General features: G+C 39.8%; 1 protein-coding gene across 4 annotated transcripts; it reads right to left on the reverse strand.

The window, feature by feature from the left end:
- Nucleotides 1–1,383: 1,383 nt before the first annotated feature.
- Nucleotides 1,384–19,128, reverse strand: kdm1a (lysine (K)-specific demethylase 1a). 4 transcript variants are annotated; one of them, XM_066666822.1, is made up of 22 exons: nucleotides 19,083–19,128; nucleotides 17,920–17,956; nucleotides 15,892–16,179; nucleotides 15,236–15,401; nucleotides 14,659–14,792; nucleotides 13,821–13,899; nucleotides 13,142–13,234; nucleotides 12,017–12,123; nucleotides 11,570–11,651; nucleotides 11,233–11,327; nucleotides 11,051–11,068; nucleotides 10,666–10,808; nucleotides 9,868–9,958; nucleotides 9,464–9,598; nucleotides 8,565–8,638; nucleotides 8,332–8,443; nucleotides 7,958–8,090; nucleotides 7,232–7,419; nucleotides 5,463–5,577; nucleotides 4,864–4,991; nucleotides 3,955–4,101; nucleotides 1,384–3,531 (listed from the first exon to the last, which is right to left on the reverse strand). In XM_066666822.1, the coding sequence occupies exons 2-22, from the start codon at nucleotides 17,947–17,949 to the stop codon at nucleotides 3,346–3,348; spliced, it is 2,544 nt and encodes an 847-aa protein (XP_066522919.1). In that variant the 5' UTR covers nucleotides 17,950–17,956; nucleotides 19,083–19,128; the 3' UTR covers nucleotides 1,384–3,345. The 4 variants fall into 4 exon arrangements, with proteins under 4 accessions (XP_066522919.1, XP_066522902.1, XP_066522923.1 ...); XM_066666805.1 differs by having other exon boundaries at nucleotides 15,206–15,401; XM_066666826.1 differs by lacking the exon at nucleotides 17,920–17,956 and having other exon boundaries at nucleotides 15,206–15,401; nucleotides 19,083–19,121.
- Nucleotides 19,129–19,408: the final 280 nt, after the last annotated feature.

The following is a 19,408-nucleotide window of genomic DNA, read 5'->3' on the forward strand; positions in this document are numbered from 1 at the left end:
CACTGACTCACCCTGTTGAGTTAGTATTAGATCAATATTATTGCAAATTGTGATTCCAAACGTTTGAACAGTGTAAATATAGAATTCACTCTCTCAGTGGTAAATGTGGCTCTGTTTGATCAAACAAGGGAGGATTTTCTTTTTAAATTTTTGCTAAGGTTCACACTGCATTTTTTTTCTCTGTTTATACGCCACTCAGCCTCATTTTAGCCTAAAACTTTCCCTGCATGTTTAGATTTGAAGTCATTTGCATGTTGCTGTAGCGATCTGTCCGTAGGCTGCTGGTTGGACAGCAGAACTGTGTATTCCACATAAGTAATAAAAAAGCAATCTGTTTATAAAACAGTTTTATGACATTATTGAATGTGTTTCATTCATTTGTTTTTCAGTATATGACTTTTAAAATCCCTTGTTCACATTAAAGTGTGAATCTGGAGCCCACCAACACACACACCGTGAAACAAGACCACAGTCAGTTTTCTGTGCACTGCCTGAGACAGAAAACCCAGGATAAAACGAGATGTTCTGATTCCGCTCCACGTCTGATGTCAAGTGCAGAGATTTTAGAATGGCCCCACCCCCTCGTCTGAGTCTGTCCAATCACAGCGCTGGACCCGTGTTTGTGAGAGCACAAAGATGAGGTTAAACGCAGAAAAACAGACACAGTGAGCACGGAGAAATAAGAGCACTTTCACCATGAACATCAACAAAGGGCAAACTTTTGCCAATGGCTGCGTATGTTTTGTGTGGTGTATGCGTGTGTGTGTGTAGCCCTGTGTCAGTACCTCTTTGCTGTTGGCTCTGCTGATTAACCTGGTTTCAGCTGTGTTTTATTCAGCCAGTAAACAAAGCCCACCACATTCTGCACATTAATCGCCCACTGTGATCTGCTTCTGGAACCAGTGCGTGTTTGGAGTTCTCGAGGATGAAAAGGATCACAGGCTCAACCTAAAACTAAAGACCTCGACAGTGAAGGTCCCAAGATTTGCCTTAGATCCTAAGGCCCTGTTTTTTTTATATAAAGTGCACATCATCAGAAGCTTGAAAAGCATAATATTGGATTCAGCTCAGATCTCTGTGAATTGTATATTCTTCCATTTTAACGTCATTAAGCTACAATTAATCCTTTCTTTTGATTGTGTGTCACTCTTTGGATCATAAATATCTTTCACCAAATTGTGGTCTAATGCAGAGTTAAAATAATAAACCCTGTGTTTTTATGATGCTAGGGGTCATGGGAATAAAGCGTACTGAGTTAAACAGAAGAGAGGGGGAGAGGGAGAGATAAAGGACAGACGGGAAAAGACGGGGAAACTGAAAAAAAAAATGAACAAAAAGAAGGGGAAATGAATCACCCGCTAAAATGAACTCTGAACCATTTAATCCACCACAAACGACAGCAGTGTTCTTTCTCCATTTAATAACAAATTTCACAAAATATAAAAACCAGACCATAACGACGATGGTATAAAATAAAGCAACAGAAAAAAACACCTCAGCTTAATGCAAAACAAATGTTTTCATATTTTAACAAAACTATGTAAAAGTAGCATCTGCTCTCCACACTCCGCTAAACTCCTCTAAACAAAAGAAGTCAGAAAACAAGCTTTCACACAAACTACATTACAATTAAAGGAAACTCAAACTAATCTCTTCTATCTTTCAGCAACTGCCCAGTGACGTTTATTCCATAAGAGATTGAGCGAATATTTCTGTTTTTTTCTCATTTCAGGGAAAGGTTTTAAAGACTTGTCTGTGGAAATAAGCACGGCACACATACAGCAGATGGAAATGTGAAGACCGAGTTGTGCTTTAAAGGAGCAGTCAGTCATTATACTGACACCTAGAGGCCTGAATGTGTCAGAGATTAACGTACTGGACCCCATCTATAATCTGCTTCATTCAGCAACAACAGTTTGATTCTTCATAAAAAATAAACCACTTTCATGATTAATCTGTGGTAGTCTGTGGTGCTGAAAATGACTGAGTGCTCCTTTAAATCAGGGCACACTTTCTCGTAGGTTCTAACTGTGTTTCATCAAATTCTCGCTCAAGAAAAACGCATTTACAGCACAAACTGCAACAAGATTTAAAGGTTATCTTCTGGTGGATGATGATGTAACTGACCACTGCTTGTGTTCAATGTTGCTTTTTTAAATCAGTGAACAGATCTCCACCGGGAACTTACTTGTGGCCATTTTAATGAACATACTGTATATTTGTGTTTGTGTGAGTACTATATATATATATTACTTTAATAGAGCTGCGCACACACACACACATCACGCAGATAGAGAAACACTTGACCTGTGACCTCTAATCTGACTGAAGTTCACTTGGAATATTCCTGGAAAAATTTGGAAAAGACCTGGAAAATTTCCAGTAAATTCTCAGAAGGAAGTTGAGCAGTTTCCTTTACATTCTAGCTTCACCTCGACCTCCCCCCCCTTTTCTTTCTCTCTCTCTCTCTCTCTCTCTCACACACACACACAACAAAGTCCCGAACCTCCTTATTTCTGTCTGAAATTAATTCTGTTACAGAGGCACTGGCTGTGAGAGAGTGTGTGAGAGAGAGATGTGGACAAACTGCAAGTGTAAGGCTTTCCTATTCATTTTGTACCGTTTCTATTGATCCGCTTGTCACATCTTAACACACAGTGAACCGCTGCTGCCACTTTGAACAAATCCTTGTATCTCCTTTGTTTTTGCATAATCTGAAAACAGCCAGCTTCTATTTAGTTAAAATGAGACCAATAAAAGGGTCCAAAAAAGACACAGAATGGACCAATATCTCACTTTGAGCACATTTGCTTTTCTCCTGTCCCCTGATCTTACAGGGTCAGGGCTGCTGTTACAGACTAATCCAGCTGTTTGTGTATAATCCACCAATCAAACAGCATCCTGTGTTTAGAAAATGACCAGAGGATTACTAAAGAGAACTGCGCAGTAACAGGCCGACACTGTCCCTAATTGTTCATTAAAAAGGTGAAGCTACAGGTGGAGAACAATATTAACGACAGTGTTATTATCATGTGTTTACACTGACACATGTCAACATCCGTGCTGCGATGAAAAGGATTAAATATGAGAATTCCTATTCTCTCATGGTCCTAATATCTGATAAACAGTGTAAAGGGGGGGGGGGGGGTAACAAGGTATAATCACAAGAAAGAAACAGATGAACCACAGTTAATAACTGTCTGTCTGTTGTATGAGGTACGAGTGTCTGAACATAGAGTTTACAGGGATATGAGAGTTCATATGCTGGATGGGAACTGGGAGTGGGCTTGAGAATGTGTGTGTGTGTGTCTGTGTGTGTGTGTGAGACAGAGACAGAAGGAGTGTTTAAACACTGGGTGAAGGTTGTGTGTTTGCAGTGTTTGTGTTCTGTCTGGGCAGGGTGTACATGGCTCCGAGGAACTGGTCAGCGATTCGTCCGGCCTCTCTCAGTCCACTCAGCAGAGCTCCGTGTACCGTCGCAGGATAATTACGGATCGTGTGTTCTCCAGCGAAAAACAGACGAGGAACCGGCTGTGGAGTGAATTAAAACATAAGCACACATCAGTTTTCCAGAACCATGAAGCGGTCTTGTGCTCTTGGCTGTTTGTGTTTTAGCTTGTCCAGCAGTGCAGAGTTTCTCCAGCTGGGGGTGCTATTAGTGACTCTCGCTGATTATTAAACATTTTAATATGGTTTTGATAAATATTTTCATGCAGTTGATTAGTGTTTAAACCTTTTCCCTTTTGGCTGGTCAGTGTTTAGTGGACTTGGGTCCATTCCCAGTCCGGGGAGTGGGGGCATTGCTATTCCAGTAAGAGACTTGGGCAAGACGCCTAACTCTGCACTAACCTACCTCTGTGACATGACTAAAATTCAGCATACTCTGTCAGACCCTGTTACACAATATTTAACGTGTGTGTGTGTATGTGTGTTCTGTGCATGTGTGTGTCTTACCTGCGAAGCTCCAGGTATAGCAGGGCCAGGTGTGATGGGCTGGGCCATCAGATCATAATCATTTCCAGAGGAGCCTGCAGCTACGTATGAGTAAGAGCCCCGAGCCCAGGGGTCCGCACGCCACCGCGTCACCACCGTCTCCTTCGGCTGCCAAGACAACAGCATCAATAATCTTTCATTAGTGTTGGACCAATGTGTTTACTTTCATACACGCTCTGCTTTTTCTACATTTTCTCCTTATGAAGATGCATTTGTTTTTCAACATCAGGAGCAGATGTGAATATCAGCATTGTGTTTATCAACATGAACAGCACAGTGATGCATTATGAACAAATCAAAACACATTTGAAAATAACTAACACGGACTGTGTGTGTGTTCTTTTCTTTCTATGAAGGATTCGATATGAACATTAATGCTTTTCCAGTGAAGCTCCAATGAGGCTAAAGGATCAAAATCACAATGTAAAAAATAATGTAATTACATCGTACATTGCTCAGAGTTTTCTTAAGAAAATAAGAAATGTTACTTCTTTGGAAATTAGAGCATAGAGCTAATAATGGTATTAAAGAGGACATATAGTGAAGCAAAGACGAGGAAACCAGAGCTCCTCGCTCCTCACTGCTGTGCGCTCGGGGTCGGGGTGAACAGCGAGCGGCTCATTATCATTTAAAGGAACAGGTGCTGAAAGCGGGCGTTCTGAACAGGGCTGTTTACACAGGGGGAGAACACTGCTGTGGGGCTCGTGGGGTTTGGACCAAAGCAGGTCACAGATGCTTTATTAAAAAACAGAACTGTGTTCCACTGTGGAGACGAGGGGGAATGTGCTTTCTCTCTCTCTCTCTCTCTGAGAAATCCAGATTAATCCTGGAATTCCAAAAATAACATCTACGTCTAAGGTCAGAACTCACCTGAGGGACTGCACTGCTTCCAAAGATGCCTTTCAGGATTGCCAGGCATCGGCCCACGATGACATCATCACTGATGTTCTCCATGATTCCTGCAGCTTCTCCGGCCATCAGGGCCAGCAGGATCGGGGCTGAACATCAACAGAGAGCAGAGCAAAAACAACAGAATTCAGCATCTCACACAAACACATTTACTTCATTTGTCATTGTTTTGCTCGCCCCCTGATTGATTACACACTGAAATTAATTTCTACTGATTATAGAGGCTCTATTCTCAGGATTACTGCTCAGTGGAGCATCACTGATTTTGAAACTCTGTTTTTAAGGTATAAATATTACATAGTGTTGAGATCTTTTGTGGAAAGTGCAGGTTCTTAACTTTCAGTCCAAACCACTTCAGGGATTTTATTATGATATTAATCCTTCCTCCATTTTTAAAAACTAAAATGAAGTACACAATCAAACAAATCCTGGTATTATTAATAATTAGATTATTAATAGATTATTAATCTATTATTATTATAATTCGATAAATAAATATTATCTGTGGTCAATGTAGACTGAACCATTTAATTAATTCACAAATAATATTGAAAACTGACCTTTGTAGAGGTTCCAGAAGAGGAACAGTTCTCCGCGGCTGGCCGTGGTGCTCCCCACATGTCCAAACAAGTTCACACTGGGGTCCCAGAAAACACGATCAAAACACAGCACCACCTGCAGAAACGGAAGACACGCTGCATCACTGACTCTGAATTTAAAGCACTGAAGACTAGAGCTGGGCAAAATGCAAATATTATTGTTAATGGTTAATAATCATGAATACACACACTGATATCTAGTAATTAGGCAAAGGACAATAAAGTTTATTCTATAGCTTCTATATCCAGGCAGCTGTGAACAACATAAGCCCCGTGGAAACTTTATAAAACCATGACCACAGGTCTATAGATGGTAACATGCAGCTTAAAACTGACACTGAGAAAGTCTAAAGTCTGTCTCAATCTAATCTATCGTAAGATTAAGAGATACATTCAGACACAGTCTGTCGCCTCAGCTAATGCCTCTTTGAAACTGAAATATTGATTCCCATGAAACATACCCCACCGTTACTGTATTGACCTTTTGATAAAGGTTCTGTTTTGTCACCAAGAAATCAACACATTTGTGTAACGTATTGGGAACCCGTTTAATCCGCTCTGAAATGACTCCTGCAGTACAGTTCACAAATCACTACCCTCCAAGAAAAAAACAAAACCCACAGCATCAGTGCACTGCATTAGTGCAGCACAGTGATGCAGGCAGCAATGCAGCAGATACACTGCAGCACACTGCGCCCCCTGCTGACTCACAGAGGAAATACTGCATCAGCAGGTTGTATAATACTGCAGCATTTTACTGCAGCTAACGAAGAAAGAGAGAGAGAGAAGCAGACAGAAAGAGAAAGGGAGAGAAGAAAGGGAAAGAAAAAGAAAGGGTAAGGACTGGAAAAGAGAAAAAATTATAAGACATGACAAAGGAAAAAAGAATGAGAATGCAGAGACAGTGATGAGAGAGAGAGAGAGAGAGAGAGAGAGAGAGAGAGAGTAGAGAGAGATTCTACTGCAGGCAATGACTGAGGGGGGTGGAGGGTTGTGTTTCTTTTTCAGGGGAAAGATAACCTTCTCCCAAGGACATTAAACTCTTATATTTCTGATCATTCTCTTTGTGGGGTGTAACAGAGAGGAACACAGACCACTTACATCATCATCTCTCTCTCATACACACTCACACACACACACACATCCTGTCTGCATCATAGGAACTGCATTATTTATTTGGATCCAGCCACAAAACCATAGCCATCTCAGAGCGAGCAAATTCAATTCACCTCTGACCTGGTTTTGCATCCAGCAGTAGTTATTTCCATCTTCAATAAAGATAAATGAAAATGATCTGAGGTATTAAATATTTTTCCTCAGATTAGTATCTAACTGAGCACACTAGAGGGTGCTGTACCTTTTAGTCTTTATACGACGAATTCTAGCCATTCACTCACTACAGCTCACACCAGTGAGACAGTGGAGTTGGCCAATATGAGCTAACTTTAGTAATGTAATTCTGAATTATAGTGTTGTGTTTATATTTTTGTTCAGTATACATAGTCAAGAAAATGGGATAGAGAGTATTATTAAAATTGTTGTACTTTAATCAGATGCCCGCATTACGATGTGTACAATACATGTGATTATCAAAGGTTATCAGGACACATATAAATAAACTGATATTTTAAGTGTGCTGCCCAGCCTTAGTTTTTGCTAGAACTAAAAATGTTTGTATGTTCTGTTTAAGGAATTATGAACATCTACAGTGTACATTTATAAACACACACCTTGTTGAGGTTCCCAAAGCCCATCCTCTGGATAGCGGATGTTTTCCACTCGGGCAGCGGGGGAACAAACTGCACGGCCGGAGGCTGCTGCTTCATCACACCCAATGGCAAAGTACACAATACGGCATCACACTTATAGATAAACGTCTGTGTGGTGGAACGAGTGTTTACCGCTATTACCTCACAGCCTGAGAAAGAGAGAGAGAGAGAGAGAGAGAGAGAGAGAAATGATTCATTCATTCGTTCATTGTGGGTCCGGAGCCTACCCAGAATCGCTGAATGCAAGGCAGGAACACACCCTGCAGGGGGCGCCAGTCCTTCACAGCGTGAGAGAGAAATGAATCTAATCTAATTAAACTTTGTAAACAATAATAATCGGAATGTATTTCACAATATTATTTGTTATCTTAGAATCACCAGGCTGTTATTCTTTCTGTTTCTGTAATCCAGAAATGTTTAAAGAACCTCAGCTCTAATTGACTGTCAGCATAAAAAGCCCTGGACCAAGGTAAATGACTGAATGGGCGGAGCATATGTTCAGCTGTATGTTCATATGGAATCACAGTCAGAAATTCCAAAACCGACTGTTTCTACAGTTTCAGTACACAGCCTGTGAAATGAATTCTATGTTTTGAAATGTCTATCTACATTAAAAGAAATTTTAAAAACTGTATGTGTATGAAACCCCTGTCAATATTTAACTACAGTCGCCTCATGTAGACTCACCTGAGGAGGTGTAGCGCACCTGGCGAACAGCCGTGTTTAGTTTAATGTCCAAACCCTCAGCCAGAGCCACAGGAACACACGAGTAACCGTTCCGTACGGTCAGGTGACTTCCAGTAAACTCAAAATCATCATCCTACACACACACACACAAAGTGATCATTGTTATTAAAGCAGAATTCATCCTCTTTAAGTGAATTCTGAGCTGTACTGTGATATGACATTACTGTGGTAAACACCTGTAAACTACCAAAACAAAACAAATGCTGCACTATTCCTTTAAGCAACTAGTAACATTCTGTGTAAAATGTAGTTTATTTGCACATTTCCTGACTGCAACCAAGTGTAAGATGGAGAGACACAAACACACACGTTACCTGATCCCAGTGTTTTAAGGAAAGAGTAGAAAGAGGAGTGGCATTAGCAAATTCCAGATTAGCAAAGTGCCAGTCCAATATCTGTCTATCTCTGGAGGACAGATACACATCACTGAGAGAGAGAGAGAGAGAGAGAGAGAGAGAGAGAGGGGTAGAGAGATTATTTAATATTTATATAAACTAATTATATATTTTTATATTATATGTATGTATGTGTGTGTGTGTGTGTGTACCTGGGTGGATTTGCCTCCAGTTCCTGCAGTCTCTCCTCGAGTTTGGCCTGCTGCTCAGCCAGAGCATCATACTCCTTTCAAACACACACACACACACACACACACACACACACACACACACACACACACATTTAAAGTGTAACTGAATACTTAATTAACTACAGGATTCAGACGTTCAAAACTGAACTCACTCCACTCTTAAAAATAAAGGTGATGCAAAAAGATCCTTGAGTGATGCCATAGAACCACTCGTGGTTCCATAAAGAGCCGTTTTCCCTGATATGTTTAAACTGGTAAAGAACCAAAAGATCGAGAGGGGAACTTCAAACCTTTAAAAGGTTCTTCACACTCACACATCTCTTAAACAAACATGGTTCTTTTTGGAACCAAAGTGCTTCTTTATTTTTAAGTGTAAAGTCTAAATAAAACCACATTAGGATCTAAAATGTCACTGACACTTTCTGCCTTTAAAACTTTCAGATATCCATAAATTTTACTATTCCTCACTAACACCACTGTCCACTCAAATTAACATTCATTTTTAACAATACACACTTCTCATTATCATTAATGACTTAAGTGTACTCAAACAGGCCTGAGCTGGAGCTGAAGGAGTGGAGAGAATAAAGCCATGTGTTACATCACTAAACTACAGCAGTGCTGAGGTTCAATCTCCTATTAACTGAGGTTCACATTGCCAAAATAAATAAAATAAGACAAAACATAGTACTAAAACCAACCAGAGCAGGAAATGAGGTGGAAAAGAAAATGAAATCGTTTAAATTAGATCCATTACGACTTCAGAAAAAGCTGTGTGTGCTGCTGATACTATCAGTGAAATTAGCATTTTGTCCAGAGGCTGTATTTAACTCAGCAGACGTGTGTGTGTGTGTGTGTACCTTGCACAGTGCCGTGAGATCGCGATGTTTACTTTTGACCAGGAATTCTGCAGTGATGTCTCTGGGTGGCTTCACCTCACTTGCTTCCTTATACTGCTGATGGAGCTCCTTCACCTTCTCTTTAGTGGCCACCATCTTAACAGAAAATGGGAGAGGGGGAGAAGAGAGAGAAAGAGAGAGAAATAGAGAGAGAGAGAGACAGAGAGAGTGTGAGAGAGAGAGAGAGAAAACAGACATAAAAAAAGAAAATTTAATGTAGATCAAACTGAATCTATAATAGTCATATGATCCATGATCTTTCTGCCAGATTGTAATGCACTAGGGGAAATACAGGGGGCGACAGAATATGACAATGCTCTATAATGTTCATACTTTCATATCATTTATTTAATATTCTGTTATACCTTACTGAGCAGATCTTTCAGCTCTTCCTGGGTCTTTACAATTTTCTTCCAGTGCTCGATCTGTTCATCTTTCACATGTTTCTCCTGCAACCTGGATACACACACACACACACTTGTGTAAACATTAGCTTCAAATACAAGCCAAGAAAACACAGTCAAGATCTAAACAGAAGCACAAATATAGTATTATTTACAAGTAAGTGCAATATGTGAATGTAACTGCACAATAATAACATTATTATTAACAAAAGTAGAGTGGTGCGTACTGGAGGGTTACAGTGTATAAATATTATATATCATCGCTGTACAAATAAAAACCTGTGTCTCCATGTGTGTGAGTGTTTAGTTTACTGCATCATTTACACAAAGCCACTGTCCTTAACACTGTGTGCAAATCTCATGATGAATGGACCAATAGAAACTCTCCAAAATAATAAATTATGAATAAATTTAAAGTTTCTATTTTGGGAGATACCCATTTCTCAGATTCACAGTAAGAATATGTAAGTAGTTAAATATGTAGAGGAGAGAGAGCAGAAAGTATAAAAAGTGGTTTTATATATAATGTGAACATAGGATAGGTGAAGTGCTGTAAACTGTGCAGCAATCTGTGCAATCCATAAACACACACACACACACAATTTAGCTGCATTATCAACAATGCAAGGCTGTGATTGGCTGTAACTGGCTGTTTATCTATAACTGGCTGAGCCAATAGCAGAGAGGGCTGTCTTCGTCTCAGTGATTGGCAGTGATTAGCAGATCGACTCTGTGATTGATCAGTGACTAATCACTCACTGAATGACCACCTCCAGCGCCTGACCCAGAGAGACGGGTTTGTTATTGAGAAAGTTGAAGTCCAGTTGGTGGCTGAGATAAGACGTAGCCTCCAGCAGTCTGTTAAACTCCTGCTCCACCATTTCATCTTTCTCCTTAGGAACCTACAAATAAAATAGAGACACACAACTGAGTGAAAACACAAACTAAATACTTTAATGTCTCAAACACAGATCCTCCAACTCCAAACAGAACTATGTTTTGGCGTAAATCAGTACAAATATGTGTTTACTTCACTGATTATTATTCTTTCTTCCTATATTTCACACAAGAAATGCTGACGTTTTTACAGAAGACTCATGCCATAGTTTTGGAGACAGGAATGATTAGATAATTATTTACTTACACTTGTGCATCTCTCGCCCTGAGAGAGAAAACAGAGAAAAAATGTGTCACTACTAAAAGCAGTGTAAGATTAAATATAATTCTCAAACAGAACTATAAATAAATTATATTAATATTATAACTATGAAATATTTAATTACAAATGAAGCAACAACTTCAGCAGCAGTGTGCTTCTGTACTTACAGCCTGACCATTTGCTTCATAGAGCGGGCACTTCTGTTTAATTTTAGCCAACTCCATGTTCACCTGCTTACTGACAACAGCCATAGGGTTACCACCTGAGAGAGAGAGAGAGAGAGAGAGAGAGAGAGAGAGAGAGAGAGAGAGAGAGAGAGAGAGAGAGAGAGAGAGAGAGAGAGAGAGAGAGTTCTAAAATTGACAAACAACGCCATCTGCTGGAGAGGAAATCTTTATAAAAAGATAAATTACAGATCAATTCCTTCTGTGTGTGAAATCTGAAATGTCCAGTGCCTCTGTTGTTCATTAGTAGTGAATGGGTGAATGTGGAGGTAAGTCTCACCCAGACCAGTCACCACCATCGCCCCCAGGTCTGCAACATAATTCCCTTTACGGAAAGTGGCCACTCTTCCCCCGACACGATCCTGAAACAAACAAAAGAATGTCTCTCAGCATACAAATCATCACTGTCCAATTAAAACCCTGTGTGTGTGTGTGTGTGTGTGTATAGTTACTGCATCATTTGTACACAGCATACTGTGAGTAAATCTCATGGTGAATGACCAATAGAAATGAATCCTGTAAAGAGTTGTGTGCATGCATAAAAAAGTTCAGCATGGACATTTATTATTACGATTCTCTCTACTGAAATATACTTTACTTTATAATGCTCTGCAATGTTCATGTGATCCATACAATCATCCAGACAGAGGAATAATGGATAATAAGAGTAATGAAATAAGTTCTTTCTAAAAATATAACAATAACACAATTAATAACCATTTCTCACCCTGGACTCCAGCACTGTGACATCCATACCAAAACTCTGCAATTGTCTTGCAGCTGCCAAACCAGAAACACCCCCACCAATCACTATTACCTTCCCAGTCTTCTTACCTACACACACAAACACACAGACGATAACCATTAGGACATGTTGTAACACTACAGTACCCACAATATAATAAAATAATGAGTTACAACGATATTTTAAAAAATCAGATACATAACAGGGTTCTCCACAGTTTTGGTTCTTAATGAAACATCTGTAACCTGTGACACAGCAGTGTTCTCCCCCTGTGTAAACAGCCCTGTTCAGAACGCCCGCTTTTAGCACCTGTTCCTTTAAATGATGATGAGAGGCTCTCTGTTCTGTTCACCCCGACCCCGAGCGCACAGCAGTGAGGAGCAGAAGCTCTGGTTTTTAGCCGTTTTCACTCAGTTCTCTTTCTTCTCCGTTCTCGTTTTCTCTGCTTTTACTCAGTGCTCTTATTTCTCAGTGCTCGTTGTGTCTGTTTTGCTGCGTTTAACCTTGTCTATGTGCTCTCACATAAACACGGGTCCAGCGCTGTGATTGGACAGACTAAAACGAGGGGGCGGGGCCATTCTAAAGTCTCTGCACTCAATGTCCGAAGTGGAGCAGAATCAGAAGGACTCATTTTATCCCATTTTTCTGCCTCAGGCAGCACAAAGAAAAATGACTGGGGTCTTGTTTCATCTTGTTTAAGAGTGTGTGTGATTTGAAGGGCTCCACATGCACTGAACAAGAGAATTTTACATAATATGGCCACCTTTAAATTCTCTGCTTACACTCAGGAATACTGTAATTTGTTAGAAAAACCTTTGTTGTTCTGTTAGTTTAAAATAGACCCATTTCATATAAATACACTGTTCATAGTGGAGACAGGAACCCAACTTCAGAAAAGTCAATACTTCTAGAAACTGATTTCTCTAGCTTATAAATATATGCCTGATATGTGACAACAAGTTTATTGCTTATAACGTATTTTACCAATCGACTCACTGTGGAGAGATAAATGATGTGTGGATGATGTGGCAAAAACAACACCAATAGAAAACTTTTTTTCTATTTTTACATTCCCACAAAATTTAAAAAACACCCCCAGCTTCTCACTTGGGAGCGGTTTGACGCGTTTGTAGATGCCGAAGTTGATGAGTCCGTGTCTCTCCAGATAACTGTGGATTCTGTGAACCAAGACCGCATCACCTGAGAAAATTAACAACACAAATTTCACAATGACAGTAACCCACAGATTTAACTTTTTAACTCCAACTTTAATAACACCAGGATCAGACTGCACAATATTTTAGTCTTTCACAACCTCCACTGTGTCAGATTAGAGCTATAAACTTGTGCCGTGTCTTGGTCGGGAGACAGGGGACACTACACGTTTGACACGGACCAATGTTCGTACACATTATTGCGTGAGCTTAGGAAAGGACCAAACAACTCTAACACACTGCACTTTTCCTCGGGGAGTCATGGGGCGTAGCACATCGCTGTTCTTTGATTATGTTGCACTCCATGATGCTCAGATTTGGTTCAGACGATGGAAATTTGTTGGATACTACACAATCGTGACAAAATCGGACTAAATTCATGTAGTCTGATCCCAGAATAATGAGAAATATCAGACAAAGACAACACTGAATTTCAAAGAATATATTCTAATTTATTGTATTTTACAGTAAAACCTCTTTATGGACACAAACATACAACAAACAGAAACAAGCTCAAGTGTCTGTTAGTGAGTTATAAATATATAGACAGATAGATATATAGAGGAACTGACTGTTGTATGGAGCCTCCAGCTGCTGGACGGTGGACTCGAAGGTCAGCTGGATTTTTGGGTTATCCAACCACAGCTGGAGCTAAAAAAACACAAATAAAATAAAGCCAAAATAACTCAGCTTTAAGCATGTGTGAGGATAAATTATGATTACAACACTTATTTTCTATGCACATATTTTCTTCTAATCCCAGACCTCATGGACCCAGCCGCTGCATGTCTGAGGTTATGCTATGATATATTGATAATTAAGAGTCAACATCTGGATAACTGGTTGTAAGGGATATTTGAACTCATATTCATTTATATACTAATCACAGATTGTCTGTGATGCTGAAAAATAAGCTTAAAATTACACAACAGTATTCTAAAGCATAGGAGTATCCTATAGGAGTGGATCTAATATTTTGAATATATATATATATATATATATATATATTAGACTAGAACTATATATCTTTAGTTTATCCCAGTGTTTTGCTTAACTTTCTCCCTAATAATCTGTCTTCTACAATTCCACTCTTTCAGTGAGTCTCCCCAGATCACACACATGGTCCCCAGCCTTGTGAGGGTGAGCTACCGCTCCTTTAAGAAAATACAGCTAGCACAGCAATGAAGGAGAATGCAAACTGCCGAGATCTATTACATAACATGACAGACACCCATGCTAGAGCACTATGATTGGAAAGACTGGAGGAGAGGGAAAGCTGTGGGATCTGGGATCGAACCAGCGTCCTCCTGGTACCTTTCCACATGCTTTCGCATTCAAACCCTCACGCAAATCCCCCGTGTCCGATCAGTACTGGAGTAATTGCTTGTTCCGATCACATTGGGGCCTCACCGTGCGGTTCCTGATGTACAGGAAAACCTTCTGTGTCTGTTGTGGTCCATTGATGATGTCGGGAAAACATGCGGCTTCTTGTGACGTCATCCGGTCATGAGGGAGGCGGCTCTGGAATGCGGCACCCTCCAAACCTGGGGACAGGTAAGTGGACAGGTGAGTCAACACGAGGCGGACAGATGACAGAACGTTAGAGCAGGAGAGAATGGACAGGTGAGCAAAAACAGACAGGTGAGTAGAACTGAGAGTGAACGCATGAGCAAACAGATGAGTGGACAGGTGAACAACTTTGCAAAGTAAACACAATGCATACACGCAGTGCAAAAACAAACAGACTGACGGTACTGCAAACTTTGCACCAGTGAAACTCCGCACAGCCTTCTTCTGAAGGAATTGAAACACAAAGCTCAGATGAACATGAAACAGAGAGTTTAAGGCGACAGTTCTAAAGCCAAGCCAACTTCATCTAACAGAGCTAATGGAACCTGAATATGATACCAAGTTACCAATAAATTATAAACTGTGAAAATGTGATTTGTCAACAAACTCTCTCTTAATCTGTGTGTTGTGTCCTGACCCGACGGCTCCTCCGGCTCACTGTCATTTTCTTCCTCCACTGGGGGGGCAGGTGGGGGCAGCACTTGTTTTCGTTCTTTCTCTGCTTTAGCGTTTCTCTCCTCCTCTGAGTAATACTCATCCTCCGACAGATTAGCCAGGCTTTCGTCCATCTCTCTGTACTCCACCTGCAGCAGGGGGCGCAATAAACACTTCATTACAACCACGTCCACAGGTAACGTAAGACTAATTCATCACAATAACAATAAAAGGTTGTCAAATTAAAAACGATAAGAGCCTACAACATAGTAAACTAGTGCCAGGTGTAAAAGAAGCCACAGTTCGAAGGCATTGATTATAGACATCAGCTGTGGCCTAGTGGGTAGAGGTGGGTTGGGTCCGGAACGCTGATGGTCCAATCCTCAGAACCTGCAGGAAAAACGGGGGCTTGGGAGGTACAAAACAGAACTGTCTTCTCCCTTAACATCCAATGCTGAAGTGCCACTGAGTAAGGCACCAACCAACCAACCAACTAACTAACTAACTAACACTTAACTAAAAAATGAAGTATTAATACATTCCCGGTCTCTAACACAGCCCCAATCTGTAAATTGACGATGTACAAGGAATGGGTTAGACTACAGGGGGATAAGGGGAGGATTCTAATGAGGTGTTCACTTTGGCTCGTTTCCGGCGGCTGGTCCTTCGTCCTTCAGCAGTGTCTTGGTCGGCGCCCCCAGGGCCTGGGGGATGTGTGAGGGGCGGAGACGCTCTCTCTTTCTTCTTCACCTCCGCTGGGCCTGCGGCAGGCCCGGGAGGTGGGCCGGCAGGGCCTGGGGCGGGGCCAGCAGCAGCTTCCAGAGTACGCTCAGCGCCGTTACCCCCTGAGGAAGAGGAGGAAGAGGAGGACGAAGGGGCGGAGTCTTTCTTATTCGCCAGCATGATGGAGGAAGACAACGGCCTCTCCTGCAAGTACAAACAGAAACACACAACATGAGTGGAGGTGTGGAGCGCTAGAGCAGGAAAAGGATGAGTAAGGTGAAATGCAGCATTGGTACGCAACTGAAGTTATTCTGTATTCAGCAGTTATGATAGCAGCACAGTAGGAATGAAGAACCTAATCTGGGTTCATGTATGAGAAAATGTAATAGCACTGCTCTGATAAAACAGGTTCTTAAATCTAAATCTAAATTAAATTAAACCAAAACAGATCATTTTCCTTTGTTTTTTTTGGCTCATAATCAACCTTGGAATTCAGAAGGTTCAGTCACATTCGGAGGAAAAATATATTTGTTATATATAGTTTAGTTTACTACAGAACAATTTACTATCAGCAGATATTTTAATTTGTGTCATGAATAAATTCATTTTAAGCTCAGAATTCCTAAAATAGACTTGACACTGACTACAAAACAACTTCAGAAGACTTTGGGGTCAACACAAGAATGAATGAGAGCTGAATGCATGTGTGCATGCAGAGAGATGTAAATTTCATGTGCTAAAAAAGGGCCTAATTATTAATGGGGACCAATGGGGAGGAGGGAAGGGCATCCAACACATTCATAATAAATGAGGCCAATTAAAGCTATTTCTAATACTAGGTATGTTGGGTATTTTTGCTCCTGGGCTCCCCCTACAGTTGCCGAGTGTAATTCCTGATGAAGATGTGAAAAGCATTATATTTTCAATAAGTTACATGTGTGTACAGACAGAGAGATTCAGCTTTAGAGAGACAGAGGCCAATCTCTACATGAGCTCCTCTTAATAAACAACAGAGTAACGAGTTGGTGATGTTGTTTGTGAGCATTGTTTATGAACTAACTTTGATAAAGGAGGATTATAACTTACTTTTTTGGACTAATGGTTTCCTATAATATATTAGTATATATTCAATTTTTTTTATTTATCCTTGATCTACTGACATTTGTCATTGTCAAAGGGGCAGCCGTGGCCTGGAGCAAGGCACCTAACCCCTGCCTGCTCCCCATGCACTGCTCACTGCCTAGTGTTCGCTCGTGTGTGTGTGAATGTGTGTTTCACTGCATGGATTGGGTTAAATGTGGAGAACAAATTCCTCTGTGTGGAGCACTGTGGCCAATAAAGTGATTCTGATTCTAATTCCACAAGGTAAGTTAATTCAGATCAATTTTAGATATTTTTAGGCCTATATTCTGAATTTTGCAGTCAACCTTGATGGAGTAATAAGTGTGTAAATAAGGTTTAAAGCATTTGTTGTTTATTATAAACTCTTAATTAAAAATTCAAAAGTTCTCTTGCTCTTCTTTCTGTTGCATACTACACAACAGTCAACAAAAAATTAAAACTTTAATATGTTCAAAGAATAAAATGTTTTAACAAGTATTTTTACACCTAATTGTTTGTAAATGGGTTTGGGTGAAAATTCTGTTGTTGCATTCTTGGTTTGGACCAAAATTTCAGGCCCATTTAAATATCAAAATGTTCCACATCTGACACACAGCACAAACTGAATTGGTTCTTCAGTGGCCTCGTGTTCGATATTACTGATATTACTAGCGGACTGAGGCTTTCCTCCATTTCCGTCCCGTTCTCAGTAAATGGATGGTGAGATCTATTGATGGCCATGTGATGAACAGAGATGCTGTTTATTTCAATGCTCTGAAAGATGTGAAAAATGGTGATAAATTTGTGTCGACTGCACTTTACAGTAACCTTGTTTTGTTTTACCCATTTCTCAGTGCAGCGGGAAATATCCATTCAAATACTAGGAGATAAAGGCAAAATCAGAAAAACACAGATGAAGGCCAAGGAAAGAGAGAGCTGGAATAATCACAACTATGACAAGTTCATTTTTGCAATATAACAACACACAAAGGTGGGCAATGTGATCACATTTAATTTTATTGTGCTAAATGTCAATATTTCGTATACATTATGTTTTACTGAACATATGGTGGACATGATCAATACTCACAGAGCAGTACCTCGCTCATATGTCTTTACAAAATTATCAGTTAATCCTAAACTGAATTTTGTGTTGTGTAGTCAGGAAACAGCAAATAATAGCAATGTTTGGTGTAGTTTCTTCATTGTGGTTGTGTTTCTAGTGCGTTGTATATGTTTCAAAATGATGTTATAGAAACTGTGTATCCGAATATGGTGTTTTTATCATATCTCCCACCGCAAATATAAAACCCTATGTTTGTCAACACAAAAACAAAACCCACATATCTGTATTAAAACAACTAACAACACAAAGACCTGCATCGTCATTATAAAACAACAAAATGCCAAAATATGTAAGCACAACACAAAATAGGAACCAGGCTCTTATTGTATTAATATAACTTTGTATAAAAAAGACAAAAAAATGATTAGTAAACAAAAATTAGCACAAAAGCAAATTCATTTTCTCAATATCCTATTCAGACAATAACTCATACATAACACAATAGATAAACCTCATTAGCTATTAGACCATAAATCGCCATCTTTTTATTCGAATTGTCCGTTCCACCTTAAATAACCAGAGCAGTTACACTGGGGCGCTGCAACGCTTAAGGAGGTACTGGAAATCCAAAGCTTAAAAAAAACAGCCAACTCTAAGCCTCGTACATATAACAAACTGTATTGTCAAAAATATCAATAAAAACGGACATTATACTCAATATTCCGATTTGAAACATTTATTTTCCATTATCTTCCTTTATATCCCTTTAAATCGCATGGTTAGCTTAGCAGACGAATTATAATCATTTTAAACTAAATGTACTTCAATATAATACACGTTTAAGCACAGTTAGCTCTGTATGAGACATTTAAACATTTTCCCAACCTTATAAATATTGTTTACATTTTATTTCCTGAAATAAACGTGTTTATTTGTTTACCTCTTTTGCTACCGTCCGGCACAAAGGAACCACGGCACAATATGTGCAGCGCTACAGACACGGCCAATCAGGTCACAGCAATGCAGTATAGTAGGCGGGGCTTAATGCTGCAAAGAGGCGATTTGCGAAATCACCTGTCAATCAAGCTATGAACATACACGCTTCAGTTTGCCGTAGTCTTTTTAGTTTTCTGACTTTAAATAAATATTTCCTATATCATTTTACTTTTGTCAATGTTTTACAAGCGTAAAATAATTATTACAAACATTCTACGTTGCAAAACTCTTTTCAAAATATTAATTCCCTTCGGCATCTATTTATTAAGT

Source organism: Hoplias malabaricus, chromosome 1 (assembly GCF_029633855.1).
Source record: "Hoplias malabaricus isolate fHopMal1 chromosome 1, fHopMal1.hap1, whole genome shotgun sequence".
Classification (NCBI taxonomy): domain Eukaryota; kingdom Metazoa; phylum Chordata; class Actinopteri; order Characiformes; family Erythrinidae; genus Hoplias; species Hoplias malabaricus.